This window comes from Seriola aureovittata, chromosome 21, assembly GCF_021018895.1.
Source record: "Seriola aureovittata isolate HTS-2021-v1 ecotype China chromosome 21, ASM2101889v1, whole genome shotgun sequence".
Taxonomy (NCBI): domain Eukaryota; kingdom Metazoa; phylum Chordata; class Actinopteri; order Carangiformes; family Carangidae; genus Seriola; species Seriola aureovittata.
The window spans coordinates 22029505-22047091 of NC_079384.1; the positions used below are offsets into that span (position 1 = coordinate 22029505).

The 17587-nt window shown below is 40.9% G+C and overlaps 1 protein-coding gene across 6 annotated transcripts in view; it reads left to right on the forward strand.

Annotated features, from left to right (window-relative positions):
• The window catches only part of ryr2a (ryanodine receptor 2a (cardiac)), a 202363-nt gene that overhangs the window by 42392 nt on the left and 142384 nt on the right, over nucleotides 1-17587 (forward strand). For 4 of the 6 annotated variants that reach the window (XM_056366909.1, XM_056366911.1, XM_056366912.1 and 1 more), the window contains exons 2-5: nucleotides 2622-2741; nucleotides 3250-3354; nucleotides 7604-7624; nucleotides 16806-16880. In XM_056366909.1, the coding sequence (XP_056222884.1) occupies nucleotides 2622-2741; nucleotides 3250-3354; nucleotides 7604-7624; nucleotides 16806-16880 (321 nt within the window). The remainder of the gene's footprint in view (nucleotides 1-2621; nucleotides 2742-3249; nucleotides 3355-7603; nucleotides 7625-16805; nucleotides 16881-17587) is intronic. The other 2 variants (XM_056366913.1, XM_056366915.1) reach the window with 1 other exon arrangement.

The window sequence follows — 17587 nt, forward strand, 5'->3', positions numbered from 1 at the left end:
GGGTGAGAGGCACTGTCCTTTGGTGAGAGAGTTAGAGATGAGGGAGCAGGAGGTAGAGAGACAGAGATGGAGAGAGAGGAGTGACTGAAATCTAAAGATTTTTGATGTAAAAAGAGATTTGTCTGAGTCTGTGTCTTTCGGCAGATGCACACGTGTGAGTGTATGTCTGATCTCTGCTGCCTGACTGTGACCGTGCTCTGATAGCTGCACATCTCAATGCTGTACACTTCAATAATCAATTATCAATCAAATCTGGCCCCTGGTGTCAGATGTGATTGTTCTCTGACTCCTGCTCAACGACCTCCACTCAGCCTATGTTGTGAGTGGCTGTGGTTTGGTATTCACAGACAGCTGATAAGTATTTTTTCCCACGTCCAGGGTCCTCATTGATTCACTGAGGTAGTGGTCCCCACAGATTTCACAGGGGATGTCTCAAGCTGCAGCAATCGGTCAATGAATGAATGACACCAGATAATCAATCAACAAAAATGTCAAAATCCTAATTCAAATTTCAAGACATTTGCCGGTTTTATTTATTTATATATTTTTGTATTGTGGACTGTTTGGTGACTAAAACAAACAATTTGAAGACATCATCTTAGAGCGGACCTCTTACACTATTTTCTTACCTATTATAAACAAAACAATTAATTAATCAGGAAGAAATTGGCTTATTAATCAAGACTAGAACAAGTTGTTAGTTACAGCCCTTGTGATGTCATAATGATGTCATGCAACCCTCCGGTCTTCCTCTCAAGCAGTGTTAGGAGGGACATACCAGCAGAAATCTTGACGTGTTGAATGGTTTGTGTTAAGTGTTGACTCCTTGTTCTGGCGGTCCAGTCACATAAGAGAGTCCTACTGGGATGTTTCTGGTGTGTCCATCCTGGTCTTTGTCTGGGAGTCTCCTCACCTCTTATTGTGGTGAGAATAAAAAGTGAATACCTCTACATTCTGCTCGCGAACATCAGCATTCACAACTGTTTACTTACCAGTCTAGATGAAACATTGTGAGTTCAGCATCAAACTTCGGTCTCACTAAGATCTGTCTCCAGAGGTGGAAAGCAAAGCCAATGTTAACTCTTGTTTTGCCTGTATTTTATATCATTTCAATTATATATATATATATATATATACCAGCTAGCAGCTGGCTCACTTTCTGATACTAAGTGTGGTGTCCAGTCTCCCCCGAAGAAGTAGCTGCTCAGGTGTATTATAGCCTCTTGTATTGTAAACACAACGATGGATGAAGCTCTTGGCAATTGACCAACACGACAACCACTCTTGGCAAGAAAAAGCGGCAGAGAAAACTCACATTTAATGCTTTCATTATCATTAAGATTAAGGCAGCTTATATGAACCATTCAGACATGTATAGGACCATCCTATCTAGAGCAGACAAATGGCTGCGAATGAGGATAGAGACAGGACTGTACAGCAGATCTGGTGGTGGTGCAAGGGGGTAAATACAAACTGTGTGACTTCCTTCATCCAACCATTTTTGATTACAGTTACTTCAAACTGTGTCCTTTATTCAGTCTTCCTTCCAACGCTGCTGTGGTGTGACCTGTGTGTAGCTGAGACTGTGACATACATACAGGATATATGGGTAGACAGACATTAGGCAGACAAACAGATGTATGTTGATTAGATCTCAGTTACAGCAGGATTAGCTGCTGCGATATGTGAGCAGACAGGTTTTTAATTGATTGTAACACTCTGGTGTAGGACATGTAGTGCTGTTACTGTCTGACTGAGACACTAGTGGCTTAATGACATAACCCTTTTTTTTTTTTTTTTTTTTACCAAAATTGTCATTGTTGTTGCTTCACATTCTTCTGCTCAGTACAATTCTGTTCATATTGGATGATTTTGCTCCTTGGTTTTTGCACATCACCAACAATCAGTGCCAGTGCAGAAATAGTACGCCCTTTATGTAACATGGAGTGTGGAGGTTCAGGGTGGTGGATGACTGTGAAGCACTTCTCACATCTGATCAGAGCTCACATCCTGTAACTACACTGCAGTTTCCATGTACAGATACTGTAGAAAAAGACAGGATTTTTCAATATCTACATTTTTTTTTTCTGTTCTGGTAACTGGACTGTTGGTGCATGTTGGTGCATGTTGGTGTCTACCACAACAGTGCTGAGGCTCGGTGATTAGCCCAGAGTGTTTTTAGTTACAGGAGCTCAGACATTCAGCTTTTCCTCACACAGCACAGAATGTTATAACATAGCACTGATACCATGTTATAAATAGATGGCATTTAGCAGAGCATGCATTGACAATATCACTGCAACATTACACTGTGGCTTCAGCCTTCAGCTTTCTGTTCATCACTCTAATATCTGATTCATTCTGTTTTCAGTTCGTATTGTTAATTTAATTTATTTACAGTGTGAAAACTACACTGAGAGAAATCCACAGCACTGCCAACTGGAGGGAATTCCCTCCTATGGTTTTAGCTAATAGGTTTACTGGGTCAAAACATTTTGATGAGGATGATAAGAATGCTTTGTAACATGTAAAATGCCACCTAAAATGAGGATTAACAAATATGTATTTTTTGTGTGTGTGTGTGTGTCTGTGTGTGCGTGTGTGTGTGTGTGTGTGTTTAGGACGATGAGGTGGTCCTGCAGTGCTCAGCTACGATCCATAAGGAGCAACAGAAACTCTGTCTGGCTGCTGAAGGCTTCGGAAACAGACTCTGCTTCCTTGAATCCATCTCCAACTCCAAGGTACTGACATTCTTTTACTCTGTTACATGACATGAATAACAGAACACCAAATACGTAATAAATTGGAAGAAAAAAACCCAAATCAAATGAGTGGAGAAACAAAAACAATGTAAATGGTTCCATAGAAGGAACGTGTGAAGGTCGTAGTTCATGATTCATTGTCATACTCATCAAAAAGTCACCAGATCTCAACCAAACTGATCTCCTACAGAAGACAGCTGGAGGCAGGTTGGGGGAGGCAACAGAAAGAGCCTCTGGTTGGATCTAGAACAAGTGGGAGGAGTTGAGCTGGAAGCCAGGAGGAGATGGGCAGTGACTGGCCACTATGGAAGGACGTTGTGGTTCAGGGTCGAAAGCTTCAGTCATAAGAAAGAGGCTGACGGTGTTAGTACTGATCTTACACCACTGCTGCAAAGCTCTCAGTGGTCAAACTGTGACTGTCCTGTGTAAAAAGTATGAAAAACGTAGTGTGTGAAGTCACCGATAAATCATGTGTTTGTTCTTTCAGAATGTGCCTCCAGATCTGTCCATCTGCACCTTTGTCTTGGAGCAGTCACTATCAGTACGAGCCCTTCAGGAAATGCTGGCCAACACAGAGGAGAAAGCTGAGGGGGTGAGTGTGAGCACACACACACACACACACACACACACACACACACACACACGTGGGTTGTACAGTGGGTTGTTGTCAGATAAGGGCAGAGACAGCAGCCTGATGAGACACACACAGGAAAAGGTGGTTGACACATGAAGGAGGCTGCTGAGGAGTTAATTACACTGAAACACTGTGTTTCCAACAGTTCCTCAACAGTTATACAAGCTACTCTGATCCCTTTTGTGCAGCTGCTGTTTGACTGTAGTCAGTCATTACTCCAAGCAGGAAGGCATCATACTCTTTTTATACATTTGATAGAAGTGATTATATTTAAGCATTATATTTACATTAAAGATAAATCTGAATTGAACTTTGGAGCAGCCATTGTATTAGTTTTGTGTAACTACAGATCAACTACTATGCCTTGTTTTAATTTGTTGATTCTGTTCACTGATTTTGTTTTATTTTCTGATATAACTGTATTTTATTTGTATTTGTTTTATGTGTAATATGAGTCCAATGGTAAACTGATTTTAGAAAAAGTGCTATTCAAATATGTTCTTTCCACAAACTGCCACACTGATCAAACATATCTGGCATCTGAGAGTAACTAGAATCCGAACCACCAACAAAACTGTGCTGTATTTTCTAAATGATGAAGCAACAGACATGGAGAGGACACAGAAATACAGCCTTTTCTTTTGTATTCAAATGTGTTTATATGAAGACATGAAGAATTAACCAAAACCTTAAAACAACACATTCAAACAACAACAAAAAGATCAAATTATCATTGACAATAAACCGACCCTGCAGGCTTCTGATTTACATCAAGATAAAACACTTTACACCACCGGTTTTCTCTTGCAATGACTGGAATGCTGACCATTATCATTTTGGAGGCATTAAAAAACAACTTCCCTCTTGATTTGTTAACTGCGGTTAAAAGTAGTATTCCCTCTTTTTCTAACCATCATTGTCCACACCGCACTGACGCTCTCTAACTCCTTTGCTTTTCCTGTAAGAGCCACAGAATGTAATTTTTCTATTAAGCTATCAGATCTTTGCAGACATACCATATTTCATTAAAAAATAATTTAAACATTTAGTAGTATCAATGATTCCATTTGTCTTCAGATGTTATTGTAACAGGATCCTCTGTCAAACACATAGCACTTGCAGAATGAGAGAATATGAGGCAGAAAGTGAGCAATGTTGAAACCTTGACCTCGAACATTCATCAAAATATTTGGATTGCTCTAGTGAGCAGCTTAAGAAAAGCAACACAGAGCTGCAGTGCAGATGTGATGTTGTTTTAGTGGAGGAGGATGTAATGATGAGATGGGAGTCCTGTCAAGTTCATCAGGACCCACGCTATTTTAATGAAGTGAGGTCAGAGTTATTCATTTCTCCTTTCTCACTTTTCGGCAGCAGCACAAATATCCGCACAGTATAAGCATGCACTTGCACACAAAAGTATAGCTACGCAATAAAACATAAAGTATGCGCGCGTACAAAAGAGCCAGTTGTCATGATCTGCAGCCTCGTCTCCAGAACCTTATCACGTCTCTCAGGCCCCAGACCTGCAATTGTAATTCATCCGACCAGATGTCTTCAGACTTTCTGTCCCCTCTTCCACCTGCTCACCTGTTTTCCATCCCCAATTACCTGAGTTTCCGTCCCCCACTCACACATGAAGCCAGTTCCTTCAGTTCCCATTTTGCATATACCCATTTTCACCAATTCTTTGTTGGATCATCTGCTCATGTTTCTGCTCATGAGCCTTCTGTTTTCCCTGTGTTCCTGCTTATCATCTTGTCTGCATGTAATCATCAAGTTTCTGATTCTGTGTTTGGGTTCCCCCTGCCTTGTGCTGTCATCAGCAACACACCAATCTTTGTAGTCTTGCTGCATGATGGGCTGACGGTGAATCCTGCTTAAAGATACAGTGGCTTCATGCGCTGTAAAGTAGCCATAGGTGAAGTTTTAAGAAGGGAGTGACTAAAGTGTTAACTTGATTCAGGTAAGTTTGTCAACACATTTAACTTCAAGTGTCAGATGAGATTTAATACACTGTTTTGTATACTATACATGTGTCTCTATGGGCTACATTACAAATCATTCTTGGTTTTCCTGGGCTACATGCAAAACTAGGTCACCCATACTCCAGTCCAGACGGTGGTGGCGATTGTTGGTTACAAAAAAAAAAAAAAAGCACGAAAGAAGAGTTTTGCACACTTCAACAGTTTAGATAACTGTTTAATAACTACCAACAATCCAGCACAAACACATGGAAGACTCATAAATGGATTATGAGCAAAAGATATGCTTTTGTTGTCTTTGGAGGCTCTCGTGCTGCTCCCTCACCCATATACATCAGTGCTCTCTTACCCACACTGATCATTCAGTGAATGCATTGATCAGGGACCAGATAAACACTACAAAGTTGAACTGTATTACACCTTCTAATTTTAGTGTAATTTCACTGTCAGTTACACGAGAGGGGTGAAGATTAGGTACATGTCTCTGCCAAACTGGTCTAATTATACCTTGTCAAACTCTTCCCAAGGGAGTTTGAGCAATCACATCTAAACTCATCCTCCTGGATCTATTTCTAAATGTAAATAGATCCTCTTTTATATATAAGAAAACCAGACAGTTCTACAGGGTGTTGTATGTTAACAGATGGCGCTGAAGTGTGGTGCCTGATCATTTCCTGCATCATACTAGTTCCTTTTTAAATTAAAACAATTGATGAATTAACCTGCGAAGTATCAGAAAAATATCAGCTTACTTCACTTACAAAAATTATATTACTGGGTTAAACTTTTTCTTATCTCACTGTGAAGTAAGTGATACCTGTTAAACCAAACTTTTACATTCACCTTAACAATTGTTTTGTCAGAAATGTGTAAATAAATGTTAATATTAGGAGGATGTGGGAAGATGTAGCATAATTCTACTGCCAGTGTGAAACTGTGTTCAGCTGAATAAACTGTCTCACCTGCCTGTTACAAAAACATAGTTCGTGTTATCTGACGTGGTACTCATGAATAGTCGTTACATTACTCACAGTGCGCTCCCAGTTAGGAAAGTCGGCCACTCACCTGGCAGAGATGTGCTGCTGTGGGCGGGGCCACCAGGAAAAAGGTGTTTTAGACACTTTTAAAATCCGATATCCGTCTAAATCTACGCTTCATGTAGAATCTTTTCAGTGGTTTATCTTCCCGTGAAAACAGCACTTTCCTTTGGCACTACATATTTCAACCGCTGAACTACCGTATTCCTACGCACAAGCGCACTGAGTGCACTGTATTACACCGCAGCCACAGGTCATCTGAGTGAATGCGCTTGCCACCCTGCCGGGTGATCCCGGTGGGTTTTTCTAACTGGGGGGTGCGCTGAACATAATCTACTGTGGGTAATGTAACGACTATTCATGAGTACCTGACTCAACCCTACGTCAAAAACCCAAACTATCCCTTTTAACTACGTACACACCCTCAACCAATTGGCAAATACGTAGAAAAAGACAATTTTCCTATTGTTGCATCTTTAAACAATGTCACCAGCTACCAAACACACACAGCCATGTTCATGACATGATTGTTAGTTTGTTTTTTTTTAAATTAAGGAACAATTGTGTGAAATGTTAGTTTGCTGAACAATAGCCATCCACTTACTGGATTATACTAAAGGGTATGATGGGAAGTTGAACCCCCCCCCCCCCCCATACTTTCTTCTTGAAACTCAGACAAAACTTGGCTGAAAGACTAGAGGCTGTGCAAATGGCTGACATACACAGCAACACATCTAACTGCTGTTCACCATAAAATAATTCCAATTATTCCCCATAAAACCACAACTTGTTTTTATATTTATGGTTGTGTACATGATGACAAACAAACAAGTTGATAGATATGTGATAGTGGTAAATGTCTGTCTTTCTTTGGACAGTGAGGATAGCAGCTGTTTTGCCCTGCTTCCAGGATAAACTGATCACCTCATACCTAACACACAGACATGAGTGGAATCTATCGTCTCATCTCACTGAGAAAGTAAAGAAGAATATTACCCAACCGAATCTTCAAATGAAAAGACATGAAAGTACAAGAGCTTGAATATATTAACTAAGCTGTCATAACCTCCTCATCCAACAGTCTTACCTGTTCGATAGATGCCCTCTGATGTGTGTGTGTTCTTATGTGTCATTTCTAAAATGACTACGACGACTTACTTTCTCCCCCTCTCTCTCATTTCCACACAGCATGTAGATGTGGAAATATGGGTAGGTGCCTCCACTCGCTGTCTGTGTTCGTCATGGGTGTTTTTGTCCTAATGTTGGTCATTACGGTCACTGTCATGAGCATTAACAGTATGAGCACTAGCAGAGTCGCCACACACATTTGTGTAATCTATTGCGTGTCGACTTGAGGATGGAGAATTAAGATATGACCTCGTCAATGTGGAACGCCTCGCTACTGATATAGAGACAGCACTCTGTGATAGAGGGTTGCCAAAAAACAAGAGTTGCTCTCCCAAGGAGGTTCTCTTTCGGAGAGGCAGACGGAACCATAGCAGCCGCTGGCAAATGGATCGACCTCCTCCCTCATCAGCAAACTCAAGCTGCATGATTCAGCGGAGCAGAGTGCAGTACAACAACATAAAAACACAACAGAGAGTTGAGACACATTGTCCCATTATTTGGATTCACCCTGGTCTAGTCATCTCTCCAAGTCTTTCAAATACAGCAGTAGCAGCTTAACTACACCATGAGCAGCTGACCGGTGGGTTTATGATGGAAAAATTGTCCTTCATTGTGCTCCAACTTTCACTTGTACACTTTTTAAAATTCTTATGCTGTTGCTGTATCTTAGCTCTCTTAGCTAGACCAAAATTTGGAATTGTTGCATTCTCAAGCGTCACTGTGGCAGTGTCCACACAGTTTCAATGAGTATGAGAGAATAAGACTGGGTTGTTTCACTTGTGGAACATACTTGAAAGGTCAACCAGAGTTGCACAAGTTGCACAGTGCATCATTGGATGACATTGAAAAGCAAAGTATGAACAGAAAATTAATCTCAATGGTGTCAAATGCATGTTTTGTGATCCACAAGTAAAAATATAGTGTTTGATGTGTTAGTAATTCACAGAGTATGGTGTTCACAGATGCATCGTTCAATCCACACACACATACTAATCAATTTGATCTAATGTAAAACCATTTTACTACGTGTCACAGTTCTAGTCTTTTATTATTCATTCATTTATGTCTGTCTGTTTTCCCATTCACTTCCTGTCGTTCCACATCCTGCTGCTTTCATTGCCCTGCAGTAATTCCCACCGTTCCCAATCACTTCATTTCCAACACCCTCCTACTAACCTGCTCCGCATTCTCTCATTAGCTCCATAATATTTGCCCACTTCCATTCAGTCCCCGCCAGACTAGCTTGGCTTTCCTAGCTTTCCAGCCTTTTTTCTACCTGTTTTTGACTCTGCCTTAGTCCAGCCTCTTTTTAGTCTCTGTGTCTGTGTTTCCTGTTGCCAACTACACTCGTCCCTCATCATCTCAGCTTTGCTTGTTTTTGCTAACATAACCTAAGAAAAGGTGAACGGGTTGAACTTTAACCTGAGTCTCTGGGTGGTGCATTTCAGTCCTACTTGTTTTTACTGATGTTGATAAAAACTGGAAATAAATAAAAAGCTTTGAGAGTGAGAGTGACATGGTTAAAATACCCCAAAATTACAATGAATGCATAAGGGTGCGGGGTCTGTACTCCCGCATTTTCGTGAATGAACAACATTGGCGACGATGTGTGGGAACTCTCTCGGTACATAGTACGGTCTAAGACCAACTGCCAACAGTTCAATATCCCAACAGCAGATCTTCTCCTTCACTGTGATGTGACCGGGGTTGCACCATCTATTGATCACAAGCAGAACCAGTCCTCCACCTTTATTCTTTCCACTGCTAATGCACTTAAAAAAAACAATGAGCTACAAGGACTTGCTGCCACTCTGCCAGCGCATCATTCAAATATATGTGTGTGTGTGTGTGTGTGTGTGTTTGTATAGCCTATATGTTTGTGGAGTGGACAATACATTTGCGAACACCATAAAGCAAGCACCATAAATTATGCTAGTCACAAATAGCTGTCAGTAGCTGTTCCAAATGGTTGGTTGGTTGGTTGGTTGGTTGGTTGGTTGGTTGGTTGGTTGGTTGGTTGGTTGGTTGGTTGGTTGGTTGGTTGGTTGGTTGGTTGGTTGGTTGGTTGGTTGGTTGGTTGGTTGGTTGGTTGGTTGGTTGGGATCCACTGCCCTTCTCCAAGGGTGCTTGGATTGCAAAAGATTCCTGTCCCCTGTTGTCTCTGTTCATTATCAGTAGCTGGTAACATGATGGCTGTAAATACTCCACATCAGAGTTAGTCCAACTCAGTGGACACATTACTAGAGGTTTGTTTATGCTGAGACCTACATCCCCTCTCTCTGAGGCCTGTACTATGAAGCAAGTTCAACATACCCAGGATAACTTTTAGTTATCTGGCTTGACTGAACCTAACATTGACCATCCTGATAACCTGTATTACGAAGCAGGTTATCACCTGGCTCAGTTAACCCTGGGTTTACCTGTCCAGCTACGAGCACGTTCATGTGAAAGAGGCGGAGTTGTTAATTATAAGCAACATCATCAGAACCACGAATGAAGTACTTAATATGATATGAGAAGAAACGCTGATACTTGCCAGTAAGTTCGGTTATAGCAACATCCAAAAGTGATATTCAACAAGATGAAATGTTAACAATATGATCACATGACTGGAATAAAAATATTACTTCCATGTCTAAATATAATTTCTATTAAAGTCAGACGAAAGTCTTAAGTGCATGAATTATCATTCATGTGATACAGATAAAACTGTTAAAGTTGACATTAGACTGTTTCTGCTGCAGAGAGGAGAGAAAGAAAAGATAAGTAGTTGATGTCTGATGAGTCAGACTGACTGAAATCATGAAAATAATTAACAGCTAATTGTTCTAATCAAAGACATCTGAGTTTTAGTTTTTATTTTCACTTGTGATCACGGAGTCTCCTCATGTTATTCTGAGCTGCAGTGATGAAAAGAGTAAAAGCATCGATACTGTCTGGAAATTCTTTCGGAGAATATTTGTTGAATTCAAATGAAGCCAAAATAGTTATTATATAGGCTATTTATGTAGTGTGATAAACTCTCTGTGCATTTTTGTAGAAGCTTTGTTTTAAAACCAGAGTGGACACATGGAAAGACTCAAACAGAAAAACTATTCCACTGATATTTTATATTTTATATCTACTGCTCCTTATTATTAAGCATTTTATTGTAAACTCTTTTGTCCCTGTCAGGATCCTGTATGAATGATGACTCTGTTTTTCCAGTGATTTTATTGGTCAGTAGTTTGGCTGTTGACAGGTTTTGATCTGATCCCCTGAAATGAACCTGTGCTGGAGCAGGTTAGGAGTTCAGCGTAAGTTACCATGGTAACAAGTGAACCACTGTTGTAGGACTGAAAACCCAGAGTTTAACCTGAAGTTACCTCGGTAACCTCAAATCCTGCCTCGTAGTATAGGCCTCTGGAGTCCGAGGCGCACCAGACAGTTTTCGCCGAGGAGGCCGATTAGGGTGAAACACCATGAAAGTGTGCACATGCACATCAAATTAACCACATACACAAATAAAACTTTACATACACACCAAGAACATGCATATACACACTGTGCATTCACACACCCCTCTTAACACAGCGTGATATAGGCTGCTTGTGTGTGTTAATGTACTGACTTATGGATCCATATGCGCTCAGTGCGTTGGCACTGAGCTTTCTCGTACGCACGCGGAAGTTTCTGGTGCCCACCAGAAACTCAAAGATTTTTTTTTTTTATCCCCACAAGTTTTTAGGGGCTCTGTACAATGAGACACAGGTGCAACACATTAGGGGCGGGGTCGACAATCATAGGAAACACATGATGGCAGGAAGTGGAAATCTGGAACGAGAGGAGAGGTTAGGCACACACTAAATAATAATAAATCAGGAAGTGAAAACCAAAAATGACAAGACACATAAAAACGTAACCTAAATCAGGATGGGACATGACACATTCATGAGGCTTAAAATCCAGTTCTCAACAATCAACCACTTCTTCTCCACATTCTCATTTTTGATAGTAAAATTTTTGCTGCTTGACTGAGACACGGCAGCAACATAATGGCTTTGTGTTGCTCAACCAAGCCACACCCCCAGGCTTTGGATTTTGACCATGCATGAAAAAGGTCACATACTGGATTTGGCACGGCCCCCTCCCACCTGCTGAGCCAGGACTTGGCTGTCCCTGATCATCCTGCCATCCCCCCATTCCCGGCTTCAGCATCACCTGAAGTGTTCCATCGCTTATAGAAACATAAAAAAGCAGCCCTAGGAGACATGACTCATTATGTTCCTACTGTGCCCTCTGATGACCTTGTGTTCCATTACTACAAAGTCCTCTCGTAGCTTGGATTCTCTTACCCCCTCTTAAAACCTGGACTGTCTGTTTTTCAGATCTGTATTACATTCAATTCCACCCTTTCATTTGACACTTGCATAAATCCATCACCAAATCTGCTTTCCTCCGCCTGCCACCTGAGGAACATCTCTGTACATTGCCTCCTGACTCCATTGAAGAGATCCTCATCCATGCATTTGTAACATCTCATGTGGATTATTGTAATGGGATCCCAATTGAAAGCCCTGGACAGACTCCAGTAATTCTAGAATTCTGCTGCCAGGGTTCTCACACAACACACCACACCCACCCTACAGCTTCTCCACTGGCTCCCTATGAAGGTTTGTGTGACATTCAAAGTTTCCTCCTCCACACCTATGATCCCTCTTGCACCCTCTGTTCAGAAAATGGACTGTATCAATTAGCAGTTCTTTTCGTTTTTTTTATGTATTTTTTCTTTGCTTACATCTAATATGCTAAAATGTATTACTAAAATCCAGCATATAGATGTTTCTCTCATTTCCACAACTGATGAATAGTGCAGGTGTTGGAGTGGTGTCAGGTGAGGTGGCTGGAGAAGGCAGGTGGCAGCCCTGCAGCATCTCCAGTGACACTGTGCCCCTGCTGCCCTGTCAGCACAGTCATGTGTTCACTGAAGAGATTTTACCCAAAAAATCAATGAAAATGAATCAAAATTGTAGTTTGTGAAATATTCAAAGTCAGAAATATTTGTTAGAAATCTACCAATGCTGAGAAATTTGATGTTTATCATGGTAAATGACACTTTATAGGGCTTTTCTAGTCTTATCGAGTACTCAAAGCACTTGACATTCACCTTCACACTTCTCATTCACCTTCATTCATTCATTTTCTACCGCTTATCCTCTAGTAGGGTCGCGGGGGGGGGGGCTGAAGCCTGTCCCAGCATCTTTTCGGGCGAGAGGCGGGGTACACCCTGGACAGGTCGCCAGTCCATCGCAGGGCAAACACATAGAGACAGACAACCATTCACACTCACAGCCACACCTATGATCAATTTAGAGTATCCAATTAGCCTAGTCCCCATTTTGCATGTCTTTGGACTGTGGGAGGAAGCTGGAGTACCCGGAGAGAACCCACACTGGCACGGGGAGAACATGCAAACTCCACACAGAAAGATCCCACAGCCAGGCCGGGACTCGAACCCGGAACCTTCTTGCTGTGAGGCGACAGCGCTAACCACTGCACCACTGTGCAGCCCAGCCTCATTCACCTATTCACACAAATTCGTCTACACATACAGCACACACACTCTACCACACACACATTCACACACCAATGTTACATTGGGGGCAATTTGGGGTTAAGTATCTTGCCAGGACTTGAACCACTGACCTTCCAATTGATGGACAACCTGCTCAACTTCTTGAGTCACAGCTGCCCATCATCACGTCACCATTTAGTTTGGTTAAAATGGAGAGAAATCAGGATATTTAGCATTAATATCCAAGACATGTGAGCCAGACTGTCCAGAATCTGCGACCTAAGGCATTCTGACATCATCACTGTGGTGGCTCCACAACTGACCGGGACCAGGACCAAGGTCCATGTAGAATCACGACCAAAACTATGTGTATGCACAAAGCCAGAAATATGCATACACATTCTTTTTGCTACAATTGTAAATCCATGCATACACATGGTTAGATGGTCTGATTGTAAAACTGAAGCGCAATGTGCATCAGTTTACTTTAGTAAAATCGCAACAAATATAATGTCCTGTTTTACTCTGAACATCATTTATTGGGACTAGAGATGTTTTAATGAGGCTCCACACAGGCTCTAAAACTGTGATTAGTAAATATTAAAATAGTATGAAACAGTTTACAGAATGACTAACAATAAATAATAATGATATTAAATGCACAATATGTAACTTCAGCCTCTAGGGGTCTTTCAATCAAAAACATAACAAAAGACGTCATTGGGTGACGTCATGAAATAGTGTCGGATCATGGGAGTTGTTGTCTTCACTACCATTACTGTAAGCTCCTCCCAGTTTTCAGTGTCAGTGGTTCAGGAAATCAAACAGACTGTAACCCTGAAAAACACTGAATAAAGCAACAACAAACAGACCAGGGGAATAAAATCAGTAAATGAATAAAGCAGTTTGATTTAAAAAATCATTGATTCACAGACACTTTTTGGCAGACAGGGAATAGGTGGAAACTGAGACCAATTACCTTTGTTTCTTTAATAACTCATGAACCAGATGTTCCGCAGGTTTTGTTCTGGCAGCTGAATCATCAGCAGAGTTGTCTTCCTCATATAACAAATGCAGGGGACTAAAACTGGTAAATAAATAAAGCAGTTTCACTTTAAAAATCAGAGATTCGCTGACAGTCTTCGGCGGACACAGGACAGGATGTCTCCAGCAGCTGAGAGCTGAACTGCCTAACATTTCCCTGGCTATTTTCTCTCTTAAGATCCAGACGTCCAATGACGAAAAATCCTTCATCTGGTTTATATATATATAGTTGAAAATCACCAAGGTATGAAAAGTGTATGTTGCTGGAAACCACAACTCTGACCAAGCGATAGAATATATAATGTCATTGACAGTTGACCGAATGGCATATACTGTTACCATGATTAAAATCACAGATTTTTCTGGTTTGAGAATTGCTGGAAACATTTGGGAAAATGTAAGAACACAACTCGACAACATATATAACATAGGTCAAGTCATTTTTCGACATTTTAATGTGGTAAAGTTACATATTATAACTTTAACTGGTGCTAAAGGAAACATTTAGCAAACAAACACAATCATTTCCATTTAGGAAATGTAAAATTGTTATTGCGGTGTAAATGGCAAAACTTATGACGATAACAATGACTGCGAGCTCCTAGAAGTTGGCTTTATTTTATGATAAATTACATGTCTGGGCTTATTTTGTATTTTTACTTCACTGTAACTTGGATTACTCTGGAAAACTGTGTGTACACATGGTCAGAGTAACAAAGGTACCATATTCTGTGTTTATAAATACCAATTTATATGCGGAAAATGGCGTATGCATGCTTTTTGTGCGTACAAATCATTTATGCATCTGGTCCCAGGTGTGAGCAACATGTGGCCCGTCCCTCTCCTCTGAGCTCTGAGGGTTTGGGAATGTGGAGATGAGCCAGCGACAGGCACTCAATAGTTTGATAATAATTTACTAATGAGTCAAAGGTGTAAATGGTTCAGATTTGAGTTCTGTATCTTTTAAAGCAGCATGGAATAATTAGTGTCTTACACCGCTGCAGCTTAAAGTTGATCACCTTGTGGATATAATGTATGAATATTTATTTAATATCAAGTGAAATCAAATTTGTGAAAGCGTCATCATAAGATCAATTTCCTCAGTCTCCAAATTGTTTGTACGGATGAGTCTCTGTACAGGTGCACACATTCTCTTTCAAGTTCGTTTTCATGAATCTCCCTCCTGTCTGAAGAGCCATGTGCATGTTTCAAGCCCTGTTTTGTGCATATGCAACAGTCAAAAATGAGGCCCGAGGTCTTTTGCATGTCATTGTTGTCTTGATGTGAGGAATTGTAGAAATGGTGATTGTACTTGGTTGAACATGCTAAATGTGATGTGAGTTTCAGTTATAAAAATTATTGACCGCAGCCATCCCTGATTCTGCCATCGGAAAAACATTTTGTTTGTTTTCCTTTTTATTGTAAAATGCCTACTGCATATCAGTAAATGATGATGATGATGATGACTCTCAGTTCACCCGATCCTACAAACAGCTGTTATCAGATCTTGCTTTTGAGCAGGAGGAATGAATGTTCCAGAATGTTCCAACTACAACTGGTGATTGGTGACTTTTTTAGCTCCAGTGTAAAATTTGGGTCACACCCAAAAATTTGCTGTTGGCAACACAAACAATATACAAACATCCACCATTTGCTTTTTAGTTGGAATACAAGAACATAATAGGGAATACACTGTAACTTGTAACTTGTTTTAGGAGAATATTTTGAGACTTGAAGGATGATTCAGGACTATAGACATTATTTATTGTATTTTAGACACTGATATTTAAGTTTTATAGCCTTGAGCTTTAGGCTGCATTGGTATAAAATGCATTATATTAACACATTATATGTATTTGTTGTATCACCAATTACACAAAAAATAATGAGAGGGGAAAATGCTTCAACTCTGTATTCCATAGTTGCTGATGACACACTTTCATTGAAATGGGTGTGAAAGTGAAGCAGCTCTGCTCTGCGAAGCCTGTGGGGTAGAATGACTGCAGTGCAACAGGAAAAATCCCAGGACATTGGACACAGAAATACTGTATGTTCATTGTGTAGGGGTGTTGCTGCTAAGAAGACAAAACCAAGAACCCAGATTTAGGGTAAAGTGTCCTGCTTCAGACATCAGCTGCTGTCACAATTTTAGTGCCACTGTGTAGTTTTATACTAATCTGGAGAAATGCTGAAGAGAGGCAGAAGGACCAAACCATCCTTTTCATTGATCAGAGCTGCAAATAATATCTACCATGGCTGTGCTTAAAATAGATATCAATGTTATTTATCATAGATTTGTCATAAAACAAAAACATTTTGAATTGCCACTAAACCATGTCGGACATTACAGGGAACCTGATAAACAAATCTAGTCACATAAACACATACTAGAACATAAAGCATGCTGACTTGTTTGAATATTCTTAAGTAAAATTATAGCATTATTATGTAATGTTGGGTTTGTAGACTATAATGGCACAGGTGGCCTCTCCCCCTCTCTTCCTGTCTGCATCTGTTTTTGTTGGTATTTCTGTCTCTGGTGTTTATTGATATCTCTGTTTTTCTGTCTCTCACTGTCTTTCTGTTTGAGTGATTTCTTGTCTTTTGTAACTCTCTCTCTTTTTTTTCTTCTTCCTGTTGTCACTGTCTTTCTCTATCTTTCAGACGGCCCAGGGCGGTGGGCATCGCACCTTACTGTATGGACATGCTGTCCTGCTACGACACTCATACAGTGGAATGGTTAGTGAACAAGTACACAACACACACACTGTACATATACATATATATATATATATATATATATATATATATATACACATGAACATTTGGTCATTACAGTATAACACCAAGTCAGTTAAACTTCAGGGATATCAATCTGTCCATTTAGGAAGCACAAGTGGTTGTGAATCAATTTCACCTGCTCTGGTGCAAGTGAAAGTGACAACAGGTGCAATGGAGAGGCCAAAGCAAGACAACCCCTAAAAAAGGAATGGTTTTACATGTGGTGGCCACAGACAATTACTCTCTCCTGATCCTTCCTGACTGACCGCATAAGGCAGTACCTGCAGCCCGGTCAGGTTGCACTGGTAGTCCAGCTCTTCCAGGATGGCACATCCATATGTGCGGTCGACACGAGGAGAGCTGGACAGGGCCGTAGAAGGGCATCAACCCAGCAGCAGGGCCGGTACCTGCCAGGAGGAGCACTGCCAGAGCCCTACAACATGACCTCCAGCAGGATACTGGTGTGCATGTTTCTGACCAAACTGTCAGAAACAGACTCCATGAGGGTGGCATGAGGGCCCGAAGTCCTTTAGTAGGACCTGTGCTCACAGCCCAGCACTGTGCCGCTCGATTGGCGTTCACCAGAGAACACCAGAATCAGACGGTCTGCCACCGGTGCCCTGATCTCTTCACAGATGAGAGCAGGTTCACACTGAGCACATGTG